General features: G+C 36.8%; 3 protein-coding genes across 3 annotated transcripts; all 3 read left to right on the plus strand.

The window, feature by feature from the left end:
- Positions 1-1038: 1038 nt before the first annotated feature.
- LOC144444315 (heparan sulfate glucosamine 3-O-sulfotransferase 5-like) lies at positions 1039-2136 on the plus strand. Its single transcript, XM_078133728.1, has one exon. It carries the CDS (start codon positions 1039-1041, stop codon positions 2134-2136), a length of 1098 nt encoding a protein of 365 aa, XP_077989854.1.
- Positions 2137-7216: 5080 nt separating this feature from the next.
- Positions 7217-8386, plus strand: LOC144444316 (heparan sulfate glucosamine 3-O-sulfotransferase 5-like). Its single transcript, XM_078133730.1, has one exon. The coding sequence runs from the start codon at positions 7217-7219 to the stop codon at positions 8384-8386; it is 1170 nt and encodes a 389-aa protein (XP_077989856.1).
- Positions 8387-14668: 6282 nt separating this feature from the next.
- On the plus strand, positions 14669-17156 carry LOC144444317 (heparan sulfate glucosamine 3-O-sulfotransferase 1-like). Its single transcript, XM_078133731.1, has 2 exons — positions 14669-15852; positions 17144-17156. Exons 1-2 carry the CDS (start codon positions 14669-14671, stop codon positions 17154-17156), a joined length of 1197 nt encoding a protein of 398 aa, XP_077989857.1.
- Positions 17157-19808: the final 2652 nt, after the last annotated feature.

Here is a 19808-nt window from a genome sequence, read left to right on the forward strand (position 1 = left end):
TAAGGGATAATGGAAACTATCTGTTTCTTGAAATTGTGTAAAGACTCCATGGTATGAAGTCCCGTGGTCATTTCGTTTGCTTGGTGTGTTACACTGTCAATAGTTCATTACAGTATGTCATCTCTCAGTAATCTATATTATTGAATTTGTAATAAGGAGAATGTCTGACGCGATACTCATAGCACTTGCCACTATGCAAACCAAATGTACAAATTTCAGAATTCTAAGTAGTTCGAACGCAACATGCGATGTATGTATGTATGTATGTATGTATGTATGTATGTATGTATGTATGTATGTATGTATGTATGTATGAATGTGTGTATATGTATGTATGTATGTATGTATGTATGTATGTATATGTATGTATGTATGTGTGTGTGTGTGTATGTATGTATGTATGTATGTATGTATGTATATATGTATGTATGTATGTATGTATGTATGTATGTGTGTGTGTATGTATGTATGTATGTATGTATGTATGTATGTATGTATGTATATATATATATATATATATATATATATATATATATATATATATATGTGTGTGTGTGTGTAAAGTTCTTATTTGGATTCTTAAACGTAGAAGACAACATAATGGTAAATCAATTATTTGACGTTTCATACTATAGACAAGGCAAAACGTTTGTACAATATTCTGTCTAAACAGAACAAAATAAACAATTCACAGTGTAAAATAATTATGCAAAATTAACATATGGAGAGGGATAAAGATGTTGTTGTCAAATTCCTGTCATTTTAATTGCAAAATATTTTAAAGCCCCTTCACCATTCTATGCTTAATATTGACACGTTGATACATTTAAAAAAAAAACATCACAGTGTTACTGCACTACTAGCCTACGTGTCACCCACTCTATGCCGGTCCAACAATGACAGCTATAGACACGAGTCAGTTTAAATATATAATCCCTTGCAAAGCCGTTACAGATGTTGTCCTATTGCGATATGCATTCATTTAAAATTGGGCACATGCATTGTGAGAATACATAGACTATTTTCATTCAGTTCAAGATGGCGACCACTATGTGTACGAAAAAACGAATGGCTTGTCGTACAGGAGTTTTCCTGTATTTGGTGTTATCACTCGTGTCAACCGTTCTTTGTTTTAACGAGTTCGAACTGATTCAGCCCAAATACGACGCAATTACTGATGATAGCAAATATGACATTGATGCTTATGTCAAATCTAAATTTTCTAAATCTTGCTATGAAGCGAAACCTGGCGACCTGACCGAGCGCATTTTGCGAAGTACCAAAGACCTGAAAGACCGCAATTGTGCCCAGAGACTACCCCAGGCGATCATTATCGGAGTGCGTAAGTGTTACTCTGGACGACTGCTTCAGTTTTTACGTTTCCATCCATCGATAGAGATGCGATCTGATCTTGTACCCCTTGACCTTTTCAGTGGTGCGTATGACAACACGTTAGAGCTTTATCGAAAACAAATGCCGTTTACCACTGATCGTCAGCTGACTATCGAGAAGACACCAGAATATTTCATAGTTCCACACGATGTTCCAAAAATAACACACGATCTCATTGACCCAAATATAAAAGTCATCGCTGTTGTCTGCGATCCAGTACGAAGAGCCATTGCTGATTACGTACGAGTGAAAACAGGTCGGGATAGCGAGTACGGTAGCCAGCTAATCGGCAACACTTTCGAAGAGACCGTACTACAAGCCGAAAGAGAGGGACACGTGAACCATCTCAATGCTTTGATCGACAGCGGTCTCTACTTCAAGCACTTCTTACGTTGGCTTCACTACTTTCCTCAGGAGCAAATGTACCTTCTTGATAGCAAACTCCTTACGATCAACCCTGCCATCGAGTTAAAGAAGGTGGAAGATTTCCTTGGCCTCCCTCCTTACTTCGAAGAATCTCATTTTTCCTTCGATGAAAAGTCCGGTCACTACTGCATCATTTTCCCACAAAAAGTATGTCTCCAAGGGTCCAGTGGCAAACAACCAAAGAAACCAAATGTTGATGACGATACATTGAAAACCCTGTACGAATTCTTTGCCCCCTACGACCGCTCCTTATCGAGTGCCTTCGGACAAAAGCTGACCTGGACAGATAATAAGTACAACGAAGATTGGGATAATTAATAAGTGACTTTTACTGGGAGTATATTAAGAGAAAATGATAGTCCAATATCAGATTTATCGCCATTGCTTTTTCGCTTAACGTGTCCGCATCTTAATTCCCAATAGAGGAAGCTTTCGCGATTTTTCGTTAATTTTTCTCCATAAGTTACGTTCATTGAATAAGTTACGATCGCTTAGCTTCATCAAACCACAGATAAGTATCCAACCCCGAATGTATACACTGTTTTGAATACCCATTGTAATCTTGCATGTATCTGTACCACTGTGCTCTTTGAAAGCATACCATATACATGTGTATGTTTTGATCGCTTAAAGTTTTGTTTTCTGAGCTTAGGTTTATCAAATATTTTCAGCAACTTTTTAGTAATAATTTGTTCAAAGTTGACATGTACAAGTTGTTTTGTTCATTCCCGATTCTCGATTGACAAGTCATAGTTTACATACGGACACCACTACTGTACGATTGTGTATATATATATATATATATATATATATATATATATATATATATATATATATATATATATATATATATATATATATATATATATATATATATATATATATATATATATATAACTCGGTGAGTATCAATCTGCTAAGACAGTGCTCTATACCGCAGTGGCAGAGCGTAATAGTTTTACTATTACGCTCTGCCACTGCGGTATAGAGCACTGTCTTAGCAGATTGATACTCACCGAGTTACATAGGCTCCTCCTCCAAGTCGAGCACTCTACTCAACCAACTACCAGACCCAGAATGGAACAGCCACGAAAGGTAAACCTGAACAAAACTATATATATATATATATATATATATATATATATATATATATATATATATATATATATATATATATATATATATATATATATATATACCATCAGTGACTCAAGAATACAGATAACTCGGCTAATGATTAAAAGAAATGTTGCAGTAGTCAAGTAAATATTTAATGTATTTTTGTTTTCATTTCAAACGGCAAAATTTAACGAAATTTGGCAAAAAGGTTAGTTTATACTGGTAGAGGACTTAGACCGGAAGTACGTCATATTTGAGACATATTTACTAGCTAGGTTGGTTGGTGATGGGTGCTGCGTTTAATTTTGTTTTCATTACAAAAAAAAAGATAGAGAGAGACAAGATTTAAGAATATCTGCTGTCTTGTGGTCCATTTTAATATCGATATAGCAATGTACTATCATGTAATATGCTTGGAACCAAAATAAAACTGTTATCAAATCATGAAAGCACAGCTGATACAAAACATAAGTATTGACACACTATGTCATATTGAATAGATTTATGCTCATTAAAATTTGAATGTAAAATAAAATCTTGTGATTGGCTCGTGCAGCTGCCACCAGGGTCAACATGTAATCATTAATCATCACACACGTAATACTGAGAGAGATTGATTTGTGGATAGTGTATGTGGAATATTTGTATTATTAGAATATATATATATATATATATATATATATATATATATATATATATATATATATATATATATATATATATATATATATATATATATGGAGAGTAATGAATTTGAGTAATATAATATATAATAAGTAAATGAAATTACTGTCGTTTTTCTGTGATAAGTTGAACGGAGAAAAGGCTCCCCGCTTATCAAATATTGTTGTGTTTATTAGTACAAATTTAAATGAATGGTGGATAATTATTGCAATGTCAAAGGTCGCCAACAAATTAAAGTTTTGCTTGTAATTCGTGTCATCTCAGTGACACGAAGGTAAGGACGCTTGTTGCTGAATCCGGGCTCATTTTGTTGTTATTTCATCTTGACGATTCGCGAAATGTTACAAATGATGACTAACGTAATAATATTACAGTTGAAGGGTGAGAATTCGTTACAACCCGTTGCAGGTTAGTGTTCACTGGCTCTGTTTTGACACAACCATACAGAAACCAAGAAGAAACTGCACAAGATTCAATCAAATATAGGTTCTTGCAACATTTTGTCTTAAATGAAATGAACTAATTGGCGCCTGCCTGTCTGAGTATAGTTGCAATACATTTAAATAGTTTATTTCATTCAGACTAAATGTAGCAAGAAATTGTTATCTTGTTATCTGAAAGTATACCACGTGTGCAGTTTCTTATTTGTTCATGGTTGTATTAAAATAAGTAGCCAGTGTACAATAACCTGCAACGCGCTGTTGCAAACCATCATAGCTCTACGTTTGAAAACATTATGCAACTCATCAAAAATATTAATAAAGTGAACAAAAGAGAGAAAATATCGATAATATTCGATTGTTAATGTAGGAATTTATTTTGTTTTCTCAATCATATATGCACAAAAAACATTTCTGACGTAGTCCCATAACAGAATTTTCGAACTAATTACACCATACTGAAATATTTCCGTACGATTAAGATAAATAATATGACTAAAAAGGGGACAATTTTATTTCATTATTCAAAATTAGAAGCTGAGATTCCGTCATATATGGCTGTTTAGACAACATACATACATACATACATACATACATACATACATACATACATACATACATATACATACATACATCCATACATACATACATACATATACATACATACATCCATACATACATACATACATACATACATACATACATACATACATACATACATGCATGCATGCATGCATGCATGCATGCATGCATGCATACATACATACATACATACATACATACATACATACATACATACATACATACATACATACATACATACATACATACATCCATCCATACATACATACATACATACATACATACATACATGCATGCATACATACATACATACATACATACATACATACATACATACATACATACATACATACATACATGATGTATATGTATTTGCTGTCTTTTCTCTTCACCACTCCCACTGGCTGTAACAAGCCATTCTGACGTGTGGTTTATATTTTAAGAACATTACATAAACGGAACCAGCTGTTTATCTGTCTGGAAAGATATCAATTACAATATTATGGACTCATTCACGAATCATCGTTTGTTTATCACATAATAGTTAATAGTCAATTACTTGTTCCTAACAACGCTGTCTAGCAGATGACACAGTTCTAATTAAGCACGAAGTAATCAAATCAGAAAATAACAATAATTGTACAATCAAGCTAGCTATAAGAACTCAAAATGACTGTCATTTTGTTGACCTTTTACCAACATATGATTTTTTTTTACATTAAAAACCTTTGAAATATTTTTAAAGATTAGATGATAAAGCTTTAAGTACGACTTTGAAATGACTTTACATTATGCTATAGACGCCAACTATTAAGCCTACCGAAAATCCATATTAACCAATAGCAAGACATGGCATTTCGGTTTTCTTGGGATACAAGACAATACTGAAGGGTGCGCGAGTGGCACCCGTCTGGTATGTTATCAGGACACCTTTCTGAAGTGGAATCTACAAACAAAAACCCCATCATATAATATATATAACTTGACTTGCCGTGTTCACCCCAAAATGTCCCTCTGGCAACTGACTAGGTGGAGAGGTGTCGAGTTTCCAATTTGTTGTGATTTGTGCGCAGACAAGTGTTTTAAATGGTATGTTGTGATGTTTACCAAGGGTAGGGATTTAATCATACGCGACACGCATTCACTTTCGTTCATTGAAAGAGGTATTATCACCCGTGTAAAAGTATATGGACGAAAATATATCCGTAGTATCATGAATAATCCCAAATCTCTCTCTCTCCCTCCCCCCTCCCTCCCCCCTTTCTCTCTCTCTCTCTCTCTCTCTCTCTCTCTCTCTCTCTCTCTCTCTCTCTCTCTCTCTCTCTCTCTCTCTCTCTCTCTCTCTCTCTCTCTCTCTCTCTCTCTCTCTCTCTCTCTCTCTCTCTCTCTCTCTCTCTCAAATTTGTCGTACACTGCAGTACTCCGAGTTTGTTCTACAATGATGCAAGTAGTCCCGTATGGTTATTATCTATTTGCCCTTCCATTTTCTTTATCATCATCTTGAAGTATCTAACATGACAAACGTCGTTTTGTGTAAATCACAGTTGCTAAGTGTTTCATTTTACAAGTGGGACCCAGTACTCTGTCTGTCTACCCTCATAGATTGTCAAGAATGTAATGCATATATCTATATCACTAGTATCGTCAAACATTAATATTGTTCACACACCCCCCCCCCCACCCCTTTTGTCATTCAATAAGCTGCAAGTGAGTATGGAAAAACCATAATAGCTTTAGATGGGGTGGGATACCCTTCCGAACTTTATGACATCAATTTGTAACACGGGATAACGTTTCATTAATTAGCCAACCGATCCGAAGTGTTACATTTCAGAGGTCATGACCCAAAAGCATTGAAACTCAGATTATTCGTTAACAATATTATTTATATACTACAGTTGTATATCATGGTTTGCCACTACAATGCCAATTCTGCAGGCAGACAGACAGACAGACAGACAGACAGACAGACAGACAGACAGACAGACAGAGAGGGAGAGAGAGATCCGCTAAACAGTGCAATTATTTCTGTTTACCAAGTACTAACTACCCCCTTTCCTCACAAAAAAGTCCTCATTTGAGATACTATTATAGATGTGCGTGTGAATATACACTGTGATTTTTTATTTTGTTCTGTACCCTCGAGTACATACATGTATTATTAATTTTAAACACAGACACTGGGGTATACGTATACAGCAAACCAACACTAGTAGTTGTTTGAATCAACAGCTAACTAGCATAGAATATCGTGTTGTCCATCTTACAATAATAGTTGGTCGAATGTACAAAACCCCAATTTTTCAAAGCTGAATAATAATATGCAAATGTTAGCATGGACAAGTTTTGAAGCGACGTGTATGTATGTGGCAACAGCTTGCGTTAAGCATTACAATCAGATACGAATAGAGCCCCGCAAGCTGTGCCTCCAGTATTATACTCCGTAACACTTTGTCCGTATGGAAATCAGACTGAAATCATTTGAATAAATACTATATGTCATAAGGTGTTTTTTTGTGTGGTTTTCTGATCTTGTCCCTCGGAGGTTATTAGTTTTTTTTCCTCCGGTAATCATGACTATCCGACGCCGTGTACCGCACTCGTTTATCCGAAGACACGGAATCGAAGTCGTTATCCTGATAGTATGTTGCTGTTTATGGGTTGTCTACATCTCCGTGCACGAACCACACATCAAACGATCTGTTTTGACAAGCCTAGGCTGGGAGCCGGAGAGTATCCGCAGTAAAGTTCCACCTATACTGTCACAAGCCAAGTATGATGTCAACTCATACATACACACCAAGTTTGATAATTCTTGCTACATACCAAACGTGGACGACCTCAGCCAAAGGAAACTAGTAGACAAGAAGCTCTTAAAGCAGAGAAGTTGCGAGCAACGACTACCACAAGCTATTTTGACGGGCGTAAGAAATTGTGGTCTCAGTCGCGTGTTGCAATTTCTGCGATTTCATCCCTACGTTGAGATGCGAGCTGATTTGATCCCATTGGAGTTATTCAGCGGCTCGTACGACAAAAATCTCGAACTTTATCGTAAGCAAATGCCTTACACTACAGAGAAACAAATGACGATAGAGCGAACACCCGAATATTTTGTGACACCCCATGATGTGCCAAAGAGAATCCATGATGAAATATCGCCACGTATCAAAATAGTAGCAGTCATTTGCGACCCTGTAAAGCGCGCCATCTCCGACTACGTTCAGGCCAAAGCCCGAGGTGACGACGAAGAGAGCAAAACATTCGAAGAGACTGTCCTAGAACAAGAAAAATGGGGTAATGTTAACCACCTTAATGCGATTATTGACAGTAGTATTTATTTCAAACATTTCTTAAGGTGGGTTCATTACTTTCCACAAGAACAATTTCATTTAATCGACGGTAGACAACTGTTAGAAAACCCAGACATTGCGCTAGGACAACTCGAAGAATTCCTGGATCTTCCGTCATTCTTTGAAGCCTCGCATTTCTCGAGAGGGAACAAGAAGAACCCGAACGGCCCATATTGTTTGACCTTTCCGCAGCGGGTTTGTATCAAACCAAGTAAGGTGAAGTCACGCAGACGACCAGAGGTAGACGACGAAACCAAACAGAAACTATATGAATTTTTCGCTCCCTATGACAAGTCCTTGTCAGATATGTTCAAAAAACCGTTCTCTTGGTCCGACAAATTGGACGAGGAAGGTAATCTGGCCAAGTATGAACAAGAAATGGCCCGAAATTAGGCTTACATTTAGTTGATTTTTCTTTTCGAAGAAATTTTTAATTTTAGTTACTCCCCACAAATGTGTGGTATTTAGAAAAACACCGACACGTAATAGATATGTTAACACGGAACAACTATTTTAAATAGGCATGCGCAATGTGGAACGTTAAAAAGACTTACTGTCGGGGCACTTGAAATAAAAATTGAAACAGCTGATATTTGCGTAAGTGTGATTAGAATTGTTTAACACTAACTTGTTAGTGTCCTGTGATGAGCTACTATTGTACGGGGACAACTGAACATCTAGAGTGATCACGATAGGGGCACGTGATCATGATGTGGGGGAGTTATGGATTTATTGTTTTGCTGTCAACAATTCACCGAGACAACATTTGATACTGGTGAAATCGTCTCAAATCAATGCACAGCACAACTGTCGCAACTGTCGATTCACTGATGCGTACTGTTTTAGACAGTTTCAAAATGTAAAGGCTATCTCGTTTGCTTGGTGTCGCCGATTCGCACTGTATATACAAAAAATATAGACAGCAACCCCACTGACACCACCAACGTTACCATCACTACAAGCATCACCACCACCGTACCACCACCACCACCACCACCACCACCACCAACAACAACAACAACAACAACAATCATAATAATAATAATAATAATAATAATAATAATAATAATAATAATAATAATAATAATAGTAATAACAAGAACAACAACAAGAACAAGAACAACAGCAGCAGCAGCAGCGACGACGACGACGACGACGATGATGATGATGATGATGATGATGATGATGATGATGATGATGATGATGATGATGACGATGATGATGATGGAATCTTTCGAGACATTATAATCGCACCGTGTACTCTACTACAGTATGTTCGCCCTGCTACCCTTGTATGTATTTTTAGCCTTTTTTAATTGTAACAGGGTTTAAACAGGAATAAATGTTCCTTAAAAGATGATGATGATGATGATGATGATGATGATGATGATGATGATGATGATGATGATGATGATGATGATGATGATGATGATGAAAACAACAATGACATATTGGGATGTCAATGATTATTATAAAGCTCGATGAATCCTATTAAAGCAGTTAGGGGTTTGATGAGAGGGATAATACTAGGACAACTCATATTTTTTTGTACTCGCCATTAAAAATATGAAACAGCAATAAAGTACATAGCACAGCTGCTGTTAAAAGGCTGGGACCCCAGCTATAGACAGGTTTTCAAAAGACAGTAAAATATGGAACATGGTTGTTAGAATATAAAGCTTTAAAATGATTTATTTTCAAATATTTCATCATTGTAGAAAGCCAAAAAAAAGGGGAAATATATAGTCCCGATGTTGTGTTGACTTCTGTCACACAATGTATTTATGGTGAAAAATTGGTGACAATTGACTCTTGACCCGTTAAGTTGTTGTGTGTCTTTTCTGCCAGAAGCGGTTAACATGTTATTCTGTAATAAAAAATGAGGCACCATTCGCCATTAGTGGGAGTTGAATTGATTCAACATCGAATACTAGTATACTAATCCTTGTCACATTATCATAACCTACGACTGTTTTGACTTGTTTAAAAAAACAAAATCGCGACAATCATCATGATATCAAAACAGAGAAAGACAGCACATGACTATTTTTATACATTCGTGATGGTAGTACAAGCATTATTATATATAATAGTGTAAGAAGTTTGTGGGTTTTCATTTAAAAAAAAAAAAATATTATTATAGTTTTCAATTCTCGTTATCAGAAATAGAATTTGATCACCTCTAGCGGGAGTGTAAGAATCGTTTAATTTATGCCATGGGTCAAAACTATGGCTCCCTCTCCAAGCGCTACATATGCATTAATATTACTGGTCATAGAAGTTTGCAGCCTCACCTGTTATCTAATGCAGATCATTTCATTATAGTTATAAAATTAGAACTTGTAATGATAACTCTGGATAAAAATCGGTACGTATTCATAAGCGTTCCGACTCCGATTGAGAACAGCAACGGTCTCAAGTGTCGAAAGAAATCCCTACGTCATCACTAGATCACGTGACCAGAGACTCGGCTGAGTCCAAAATCTTAAGAATATGTATACAATTTCTTTCCAGAGTTATCAACTTCAAATTGACTTACTTCAATGGCGTCAGACTGAGTCATGATTTATCTTCTTAGTCAATTTTGACGATTTAATGTGGGAGGGGGGATGTTATTACAGGTACCGACAATTAACTAGAGGTCTTTATTTCCTCCAGTTTGTGAATACATGATGATGACGAATTAATTTCAATAAAATTATTTGAATTTTTTTAAAAGCCATTACAAAAATGGAGACAGCATGTGGATTTTTGGTGGATTAGCGGCTAGTATTTTGAAATAAATTCAGATTGTTAATTTACTTGAAAATAAAGACTTTAATACAAATCTATAACACGTTCACATATCTGTCGGTCAAAGGTCAACAAAAATCGAAGCCGAAATTGTTCATATTTAAGTTATAATCAAAATAAAAGTACAATAGAAATATGGTGCCAAAGGGATTAAATTTGTTTTTCTCATTTATTTATCTACGCCTCTCTTTATTTCTTCAATTTTTGATACGCTTATGATTCAACAGGTAGTTAGGTTCGCGCAACCGATCGCTATATTTCCGTTACCTATCATGCCAAGTATTAACAGAAATAAAAAATATATATATAAATTTTTTTACTTTAATCAAGAAAACTGAAACTTATTCTTAGTTATTTCAAAAGCAAACAAATCAGGGGTTGACCGAACACATTTTTAAATAGAATTATTCAAAATGATATCAAATAAAATTGAACCAATTTTTAAAAAAATACAATATGGCCGCCGTGCGAATTATTCATTGTCTAGTGGAGTGATGTGATTTCGACAATACTTTGAATCTCAAAAAAAAAATATCTTTTCCGAAAGGTCCATATGACATGGTATTGTTTGGAGAGCTTTTATGAACTTCTGAAAATTGGCGTATTCCCCCTAAAACATACTTGTCTGTGCCCTTAACCATATTTCCTAGGGATTGACATGTTTGCAGATATGCAACACTACCCGCACTGAAATCTGGGCGATTTTAATGATGCCAAGCCGATAGGTTTCCAGGACGAGCGTAAAATTTTATATCCGTTGTGATAAATCATTATTATGCATCGCTAGCCCTTGTAACAGCTACACACAGCTGACACTATAATAACCGGATCACAGCAAAGTAGTACGTGACGAGTGTCAAGAATATATGCTGTATCATCATGTATGACATCTAACGAATTTAAATGTCTAAAAATTTAAATTAAAATCATCCAATCTTCGCTAACGATTTAAGAGCAGTCACATATTAAGTTGTACGACCTTCTATTACAGGAAGTGTGACCTCAGATCAGACAACCATCACAAAGTTGTCTGTGATATGGCGGTAAGATGAAGCAATATGTAAGCTATTGTCAAAGAGTTGTTATAGTACCTAAAGTATCATAATTCGAGTAGATTAAGATAATTTGAAAAAGAAAGATAATGTATAATGACATATTTTTCATATATATAATCACGAGTCATTGTTTTTTGTCTGTGTCTATATGTGTCTGTATCTATCTAGGTCTGTGTATGTGTATGTGTATGTGTCTGTGTCTATCTAGGTCTGTGTATGTGTATGTGTCTGTGTCTGTGTCTGTGTCTATCTAGGTATGTGTCTGTGTCTGTATCTATCTAGGTCTGTGTATGTGTGTGTCTGTGTCTGTGTCTGTGTCTGTATCTGTGTCTGATGTGTATGTGTCTGTGTATGTGTCTATGTCTGTGTCTACTCTCTGTCCTGTGCCTGTGTCTGTCTGTCTGTCTGTCTGTCTGTCTGTCTGTCTGTCTGTCTGTCTGTCTGTTTGTGTCTGCGTCTGTATCCGTATCTATGTCTGTATCTGTATCTGTGTCTGTGTATGTATGTATGTATGTATGTATATGTGTGTTTATGTCTGTGTCTGTGTCTGTGTCTGCGTCTGTATCCATGTATATGTCTGTATCTGTATCTGTATCTGTATCTGTATCTGTATCTGTATCTGTATCTGTGTCTGTGTATGTGTATGTGTGTTTATGTCTGCGTCTGTATCCGTATCTATGTCTGTATCTGTATATATCTGTATCTGTATCTGTGTCTGTGTCTGTGTCTGTGTATGTGTATGTGTCTGTGTCTGTGTCTGTGTCTGTGTCTGTGCATGTGTATGTGTCTGTGTCTGTGTCTGTGTCTGAATACTGTCTTGACTATAGTATTGCAATAAGACCTCTAGGGTCTGCTCCCCGAAGGTTGCCGAACAAATTAAAGCCTCAGATTAGAGTACTCGGGGGCGCACGCCATGTAAGGTTCACGTCCAACTTAAGAAATGATCTTTACTCACGTAAGGTACGAAGTAATCGCTGTGCACCTTTTAGTACTGTATAAAGCGCGATCTTCGGTCGTTCGCTCACATTGTAATTTAAAAGCAGTAGATAATATCCTATGTTTAATACTGACCAAATGCTGTTCCCTGAATCAACAATTTTATAAATAAATTTGCATGTGTGTTTAGAATGCACGTTTCTTTATATCTTAGGCTGGGGTCAGAATTTACGGCGGGGGGGGTCTGGGGAGAAATGATTTTAGTCAAAACAATTTTCGCCGGCGCCCCCCCCCCCCGAAGGGAACCCAAGAATTTTCGTAGCCCCCTCCCGGCTACGCATACCTGTATTTTAATGTGTAATTATACAGTAACTAACCCCCCCCCCTCCCCGCTCCACTTCAGAGATGTACAGTATGACCACTACACTATATTAAACTAACAGTGGAGATCAACTTCAGTGTCCATACATAACAATGAGAGATATCTTTACAAATATATGTGGGCTTTGAAAAAAGGACCCACATTCGGCTGTACTTGGAAATACTTAGCCAGCAGTTTTTTTATCTTTCAATCTTGATTCTACATCCCCCATGATAGCAAGTGGGGGGGGGGGGTATGGGGGGGGCACAGTAAGCATTTTCTCTTTAAAAATAAGGACATGTAGGAGGCCATTTACTTGCATAAAATTTCAAACCATACACGTTATCGAAAGTCATATAGTCTTCAATACCCCAATTTTACTCGAGTCAGTACTTTATTATACAACTGTATTGCTATATTACCTTCACGTTAACTTACCTATTGGCAGATACTTATATTTGCTTGGCTATTGACTGCCATAATTGTATGCCAGTATGGTAGGTAAATGAAGTGTACAATTTTGCAAACTACAAGGTAAACGACTGCTGCTGAGGATTGAATGTTCAAAAAATTCCCCATAGAGAGAGAGAGAGAGAGAGAGAGAGAGAGAGAGAGAGAGAGAGAGAGACAGAGAGAGAGAGACAGAGAGAGAGAGAGACAGACAGACAGAGAGACAGAGAGAGAGAGACAGAGACAGACAGACAGACAGACAGACAGACAGACAGACAGATTGACAGACATAGACAGAGGAAGGCATGCACAAATACATTAGCATGGCTGTCACGAACTCATCACTGCATATAGGTTGTAGAAGGTATTGCGGCGAAGTCGGCAGAAATTTGTTTAATTTACTCGGTAATCGACCGCTCCTGAGGTTTAATTTGGTTAAAATCATGAGCAAACTATTTCGGCTCCCCCCCCCCCACCCTTTCAGGCCACCAGAATGTTCATGACAACCCCTTTGAACCCTCAATTTTTTCATGCCCCCCCCCCCATTTCTTTCTAGGCCCTCCCTCTGCCGTAAATTCTGACCCCAGTCTAATATATTCGTATTATATAGGATTTTTTTTTGGGGGGGGGGGAGGACGAGAGCATGTCTTCATGATGCCATTACATGTCTGGTAAGTTTGAAATAGTTGTAGGGAAAAATGTGTCACCATGGGAAGAACCTGCACTGAACAATTACTGAGGAACAACTAATTTCGAATAGCGGCAATTGCGCAAAATGCAAGTGAATGTAAAATGATGAAATGGCTCTCCAGAACCTAAAGTTGAAAATACTTTATATCCTGGAGAAATATTCCCCTTTATCTTCAAGAATTCTATGTAATTAGTTTATGCAATGAGTGACACTCCGAGTGAGAGATAACTGTAACCCGGAAACAAAAAAATATGAATCGATTTGTCCAAAGCTGATTTGGCCACTCCAGCTGTTAGTTTATAAATATTATTGTATCTCTTACGTGGAGGAGACAGCTTTGAGTTGGGAAAAGACACGACCCATTCCTTTGTTCTTCTATATGAACCATCATGTCTCTGAAAAGGTGGAGTGGATATCTATTTGTCCGTTCCCATCCTGCAGAATGCGGTGTTGTCTTCCTCTGTATGTCGTTGTGGCTGGTATACCTGTATGAAAATCTACAGGGGTCACATCACGTGGATGTTCAGGTGACACAGCTGACTGAGTCGAATACCACATCATCATCATTGATACCAGAGAATCAACCCGTCCGCGATCATGGCCATGGAGATATAAAACCGCCACCGCAATATCAATCTGTACCATTGGAAGCAAGAAGTGATTTCAAGGTTTACGTGGAGACGAAATTTAACAACTCGTGCTATCGGCCAGACCCGAAGGATTTGAGTCGACGGATATTGCGAGAGAGGTCGGAGCTGCAGGCTAGGGGATGCAAGCAGAAATTACCACAAGCTATCATGATCGGTGGTCGAAAATGCAGAATCGGTCGTATATTGCAATTCTTGCGTTTCCATCCAGCTATTGAGATGCGTACATCGCTGGTCCCGCTAGACTTCTTCACTGGGTCGTACAAAACAGGGTTGGATCTATACAGAAAACAGATGCCGTACACCACAATCAGTCAAATGACGGTGGAGAAAACTCCCGAATACTTCATTGTTCCAAATGACGTGCCCAAGAGAGTTCACGATGAGATATCTCCCGACACTAAAATTATTGTTGTTATCTGTGACCCCGTAAAACGTATTATCTCGGACTACATCAGTCTCGTTAAACGTGATAAAATGCCTGCAGAAATAGAAGAACATTTCTCAAAAACGTTTGAAGAAACGGTCCTGTCTCGTCATTCTGGACAAGTTAATCACCTAAACGCCCTCGTTGATGGAAGCTTATATTTTAAACATTTCATGCGCTGGTTACATCTGTTCCCACTCGATCAATTAATATTGATAGACGCTGAAGACATAGAACAACATCCAGCCGGAGAACTACAACGCTTAGAGACATTTCTTGGTCTAGCACCGTACTTTGACGAATCTCATTTTTCCTTCACAGATAGTAATCACAGATATTGTCTCAATTTTCCACAAAACCTATGCATTGGCAGTAACACCAACATCAAAGAAACGAAGAGTGAACCGGTAAAAGATGTTGTTGCCATGGGAATAAGAAGTGGTGTTCCGCAGATGCTGAAATCACAATTATATGATTATTTCGAGCCTTACGATCAAATGTTAGCAGAAAAATTCAACCAGAGTCTTTCTTGGAACGAAAAATACTCAAAAGAATTACAGCAACAGCAGCAGCAGCAGCAGCAGCAACAGCAACAGTAACAACAACAACAACAACAACAACAACAACAGCAGCAGCAGCAACAACAGAAATAATAACATAGTAATAAGCAACAGCAGTAGCAAAAAACAAAAGCAAAACAACAACACCACCAACAATAACAACAAATAACTGTAGCAGCAACAACAAAAATAACAACAATGATAACATAATAACAAGCAGTAGCAAAAAAATGAAAGCAAAACAACATCACCAACAACACCACCAACAAAGCAAATACATCAACGTTCAAATTAACAACAACAACAACAACAACAACAACAACAACAACAACGGCAGCAGTAACGGTGAGACAAACTTTGCATCGACAACTTTCTATTGAATGGTCACGTGGTATAATTACCCCTCTCCCCAGGAATGCTGTTACAATGGGCTCCGTCTGTCCGTCCAAAATACGTCATTCCTCATATATGCAATATGCAATTTCATACCTGGCACTTAAGTGACATATTATGTGGGACATATGAACGTCTCTTTGTTTTGCGATATATGCAAATTTGACCAAATGGCGGCCATACTTGTAGTTAACAATCAAAATTTGCTGCATAATTGAAAAACTGTAATACACAGACACTCCATTCAAGTGTCTACTCCAAATAATTAGATGCAAGCTATCGTTGGAGACATTGACCTTTGACATTGACCTTCAGGGTCAATTGTCAACATCAAGCTTATTTCTGCCTATCACGGACACATTGCAGTATTTACATATTGCCAATTTCTTTTAAAGCATGTTTGCAAGCAACATTGAAGGAAGGAACGATACACAAGCATTATTTTTGGTGTTCATATCACTTTCCTGAACGGAAGCCATATTTGTATTCAAAATCATTATGTACTGCATAACTCAAAAACTGTAATACATAGAGACTCCATTCAAGTATCTACCCCATGCTACAGATGCAAGCAATCTGTTGAGACCTTACCTTTGACCTTAGTGATTTTCGGGGCCAAGTAACACAATCAAACCAATTCGTAAACATGTTTGTGCTCATGTATTGTTTACTGAATGGCACCAATATTTTGTAATAAAACATCGCTATATTACTGCATAATTATAACTCAAAAACATCAGTACATCGACTCTAGATACATCCAAGTGTCTAACCCCATGTTAATCACATGCAAGCTTTCTTGTGTGAATGACCATTAACTTTTACCTTGCGTTACAGGGTAGACAACTAGCAATTATGTGTGGTTAATGTCTTTAAGATCATGTCTTTAGATAATGCAGAACCAGATAAACATACACATGCATTACTTTTGGTGCTCATATCACTTTGTTACTAAATGGCAGCCATATGTGTAGTGAACAATCATGGTTTACCACATAACTCGAAAAAAAACTCGCCTACATTCAAGTGTCTATCCCATATTGCAAGATTTATACTTACTTTTGAGACATTGACCTCTGAACTTGACTTTGATCTAAAGGTTATCGAATTCAGCAATTTCTTGCATTATCAGACACTTTGTAGTATTTATTTGTTGCTACCAATTTCTTTTAAATCACATCTCCATTTAGTCACATAGAAGTAAAGTATGGGGGCGTATCTTCTACGAAGACTTGTCAGTTTTGGGATAAGATTCAAGTTGGGTTTGATCTGGGAATAACAACACTGGGCATGTACATGAAGTATAACAATGACATTAGATTTATATTAATATTCATATAAACATATGTGACAGCACATTTGTATTTATAATTCTATAAATCATTATGTATATCATGTCATTAATATGTGTGTGATATATTTCATATAGAATAAGATATTTTACAAAATGCTGACAGTGTTCAGTTTCAGTAGTAATGGATCCACAATAAAATAATGGTTAACAACGTTACACGTCTATACTTACATATTTATGAGAAGAATTCAATGTTCATTTGATCAAATTCACTAGAACAATAATGGAACCTAGAGAGTTTGCTATATATGGTTGGTTTTATATACGGCATGGTGTTCAAAGGAAATATATTAATCCTGTTGAGAAATACACGGATTTGATTATTTCAGTCATTTGAGCCTCAAAAGTCTGTTTATGTAATAATTGTCAAATGTATATGTGTCCAATGAAATTTGTTGTGGTATATTCACATATTTTGTCAGGTAAATTCATCGGCTAATGCTGTACTTAAAACTCGAGAGAGCGTTTTCCATTTTCTACCAAAAACTTCGGTGAATATTGCTACTGGTGTACTGTACAATACTGTACACCCTTGGAATGATTCCCCCCCCCCCCCGAGTTATGTAACTTCCCACTTAAAGCTTTTTCAATACAGACAAACTCATCAGTGTACAGGATTTTGTGAAAAACATTGCCACTTCGAATCGTACTTTTAACACTGATGAGTTTCTGAATAACCGGTGTTTTCATGAGTTTAAATATCAACGGTTTTAGTTGGAAATAGACATTTTATAAATTTTCCAACAGGCTTAAATTTCTTGAAAGCGGAATATTTGAAAGGAAACTAAGCAAAATATTTGCATCATGTTGGTGGTTAATTGATGTTGAAAAATATATTTTATTCAAAGCACTTGTTTCCCTTAGCTGTTGGTACATTTTGTCCAAAATTTGCAATATTTCTTTACTTTTTTTTCTTAAATAGTACCTTTGGGAAGAAGGGAGGGAGGGAGGGAGGATGTGTGTGTGTGTGTGTGTGTGTGTGTGTGTGTGTGTGTACATGTGTGTGTGTGTGTGTGTGTGCGCGCGCGCGCACGCAAGCAATAAGTAAAATAACTATGATACAGACAACCAAGGAAGTTGCAACAGAGACCATCGGTACTACATTACAATATGTGTGTTGTATGTGCTCACTCTCTGGACATGCCTGGACCAAATGTAACAATTGCGAACAGTTAATCTTTGAAAGTGTTTAGGGTCAACAGTTACGTACTGTATATTGTATTGTGATCCACTGTTACCTGATGTACAGGCCTATATATATAATATTTCGCGTGAACAGTATTGCATCACCTGTCGGTAAACAATAAATGAAATCAAATATTGTTATTGGGTCCTCACTTTAAAATCAGCGCCCTCAACCGTGACGGGGATCACGATTTCAACTTGTATCTCTGTACTGTTCATGGATAATATCATGGAAGTATAAAGGGTTTATACTTCCATGATAATATAAACCACTTGCTTTTATTTTTTTTAGACACTGATATGTGCTGACTCTCCAGTAGTTCCATGCAGCAAGTTGATTGAATACTTTTTAAAAATTGTGATGAACCTTTCATATTTAATTTTTTTTTTCAAAAGTTGTACCATACCACATGTACACTGTTTGGTAGTGTCTATAGTGTAATGAAGATCGATGGAGTAGCTGTAGCGGTTTATTCGCTCCGTCTCTGTCCTCCGCTTGTTTGTTTGTTTGTTTGTTTGTTTTTGCAAACCCCGTCGTAAGAAAATTTCAAAAAATAAAATAAAAAACGAAAAATGGTAAATAACACAAAATAAGATATTAAAAACGAACAAAAACGTAATGCAATTACAAACAAAGCTACATTCATTGCAGCTAGACTTTGTGATAGCATAGTCTGTAACTGATGACTACACTAAGTTATTTGAATGTTGAAAGTGTGACCTTTGACCCCGTGGTTGTAATCCTGCCTGACTTTTGTCTACGAGGCATGACCAGCCGCGTGATAAATTTACTTTCTCGTTGAGCAGTCATACGTCATGTTAGCAAGTCAATGCTTTCCGTGTCCCGTGTCTTTGGGCTAGGCTTCTCTCGAAATTTATTTAAAGTCACATATATTATATGATAGCTGATATAGTACAGTTGATTTGTGTATGAAATAGTGAAATTTCCCATAATGCCCACAT

Source organism: Glandiceps talaboti, chromosome 13 (genome assembly GCF_964340395.1).
Source record: "Glandiceps talaboti chromosome 13, keGlaTala1.1, whole genome shotgun sequence".
Lineage (NCBI taxonomy): Eukaryota > Metazoa > Hemichordata > Enteropneusta > Spengelidae > Glandiceps > Glandiceps talaboti.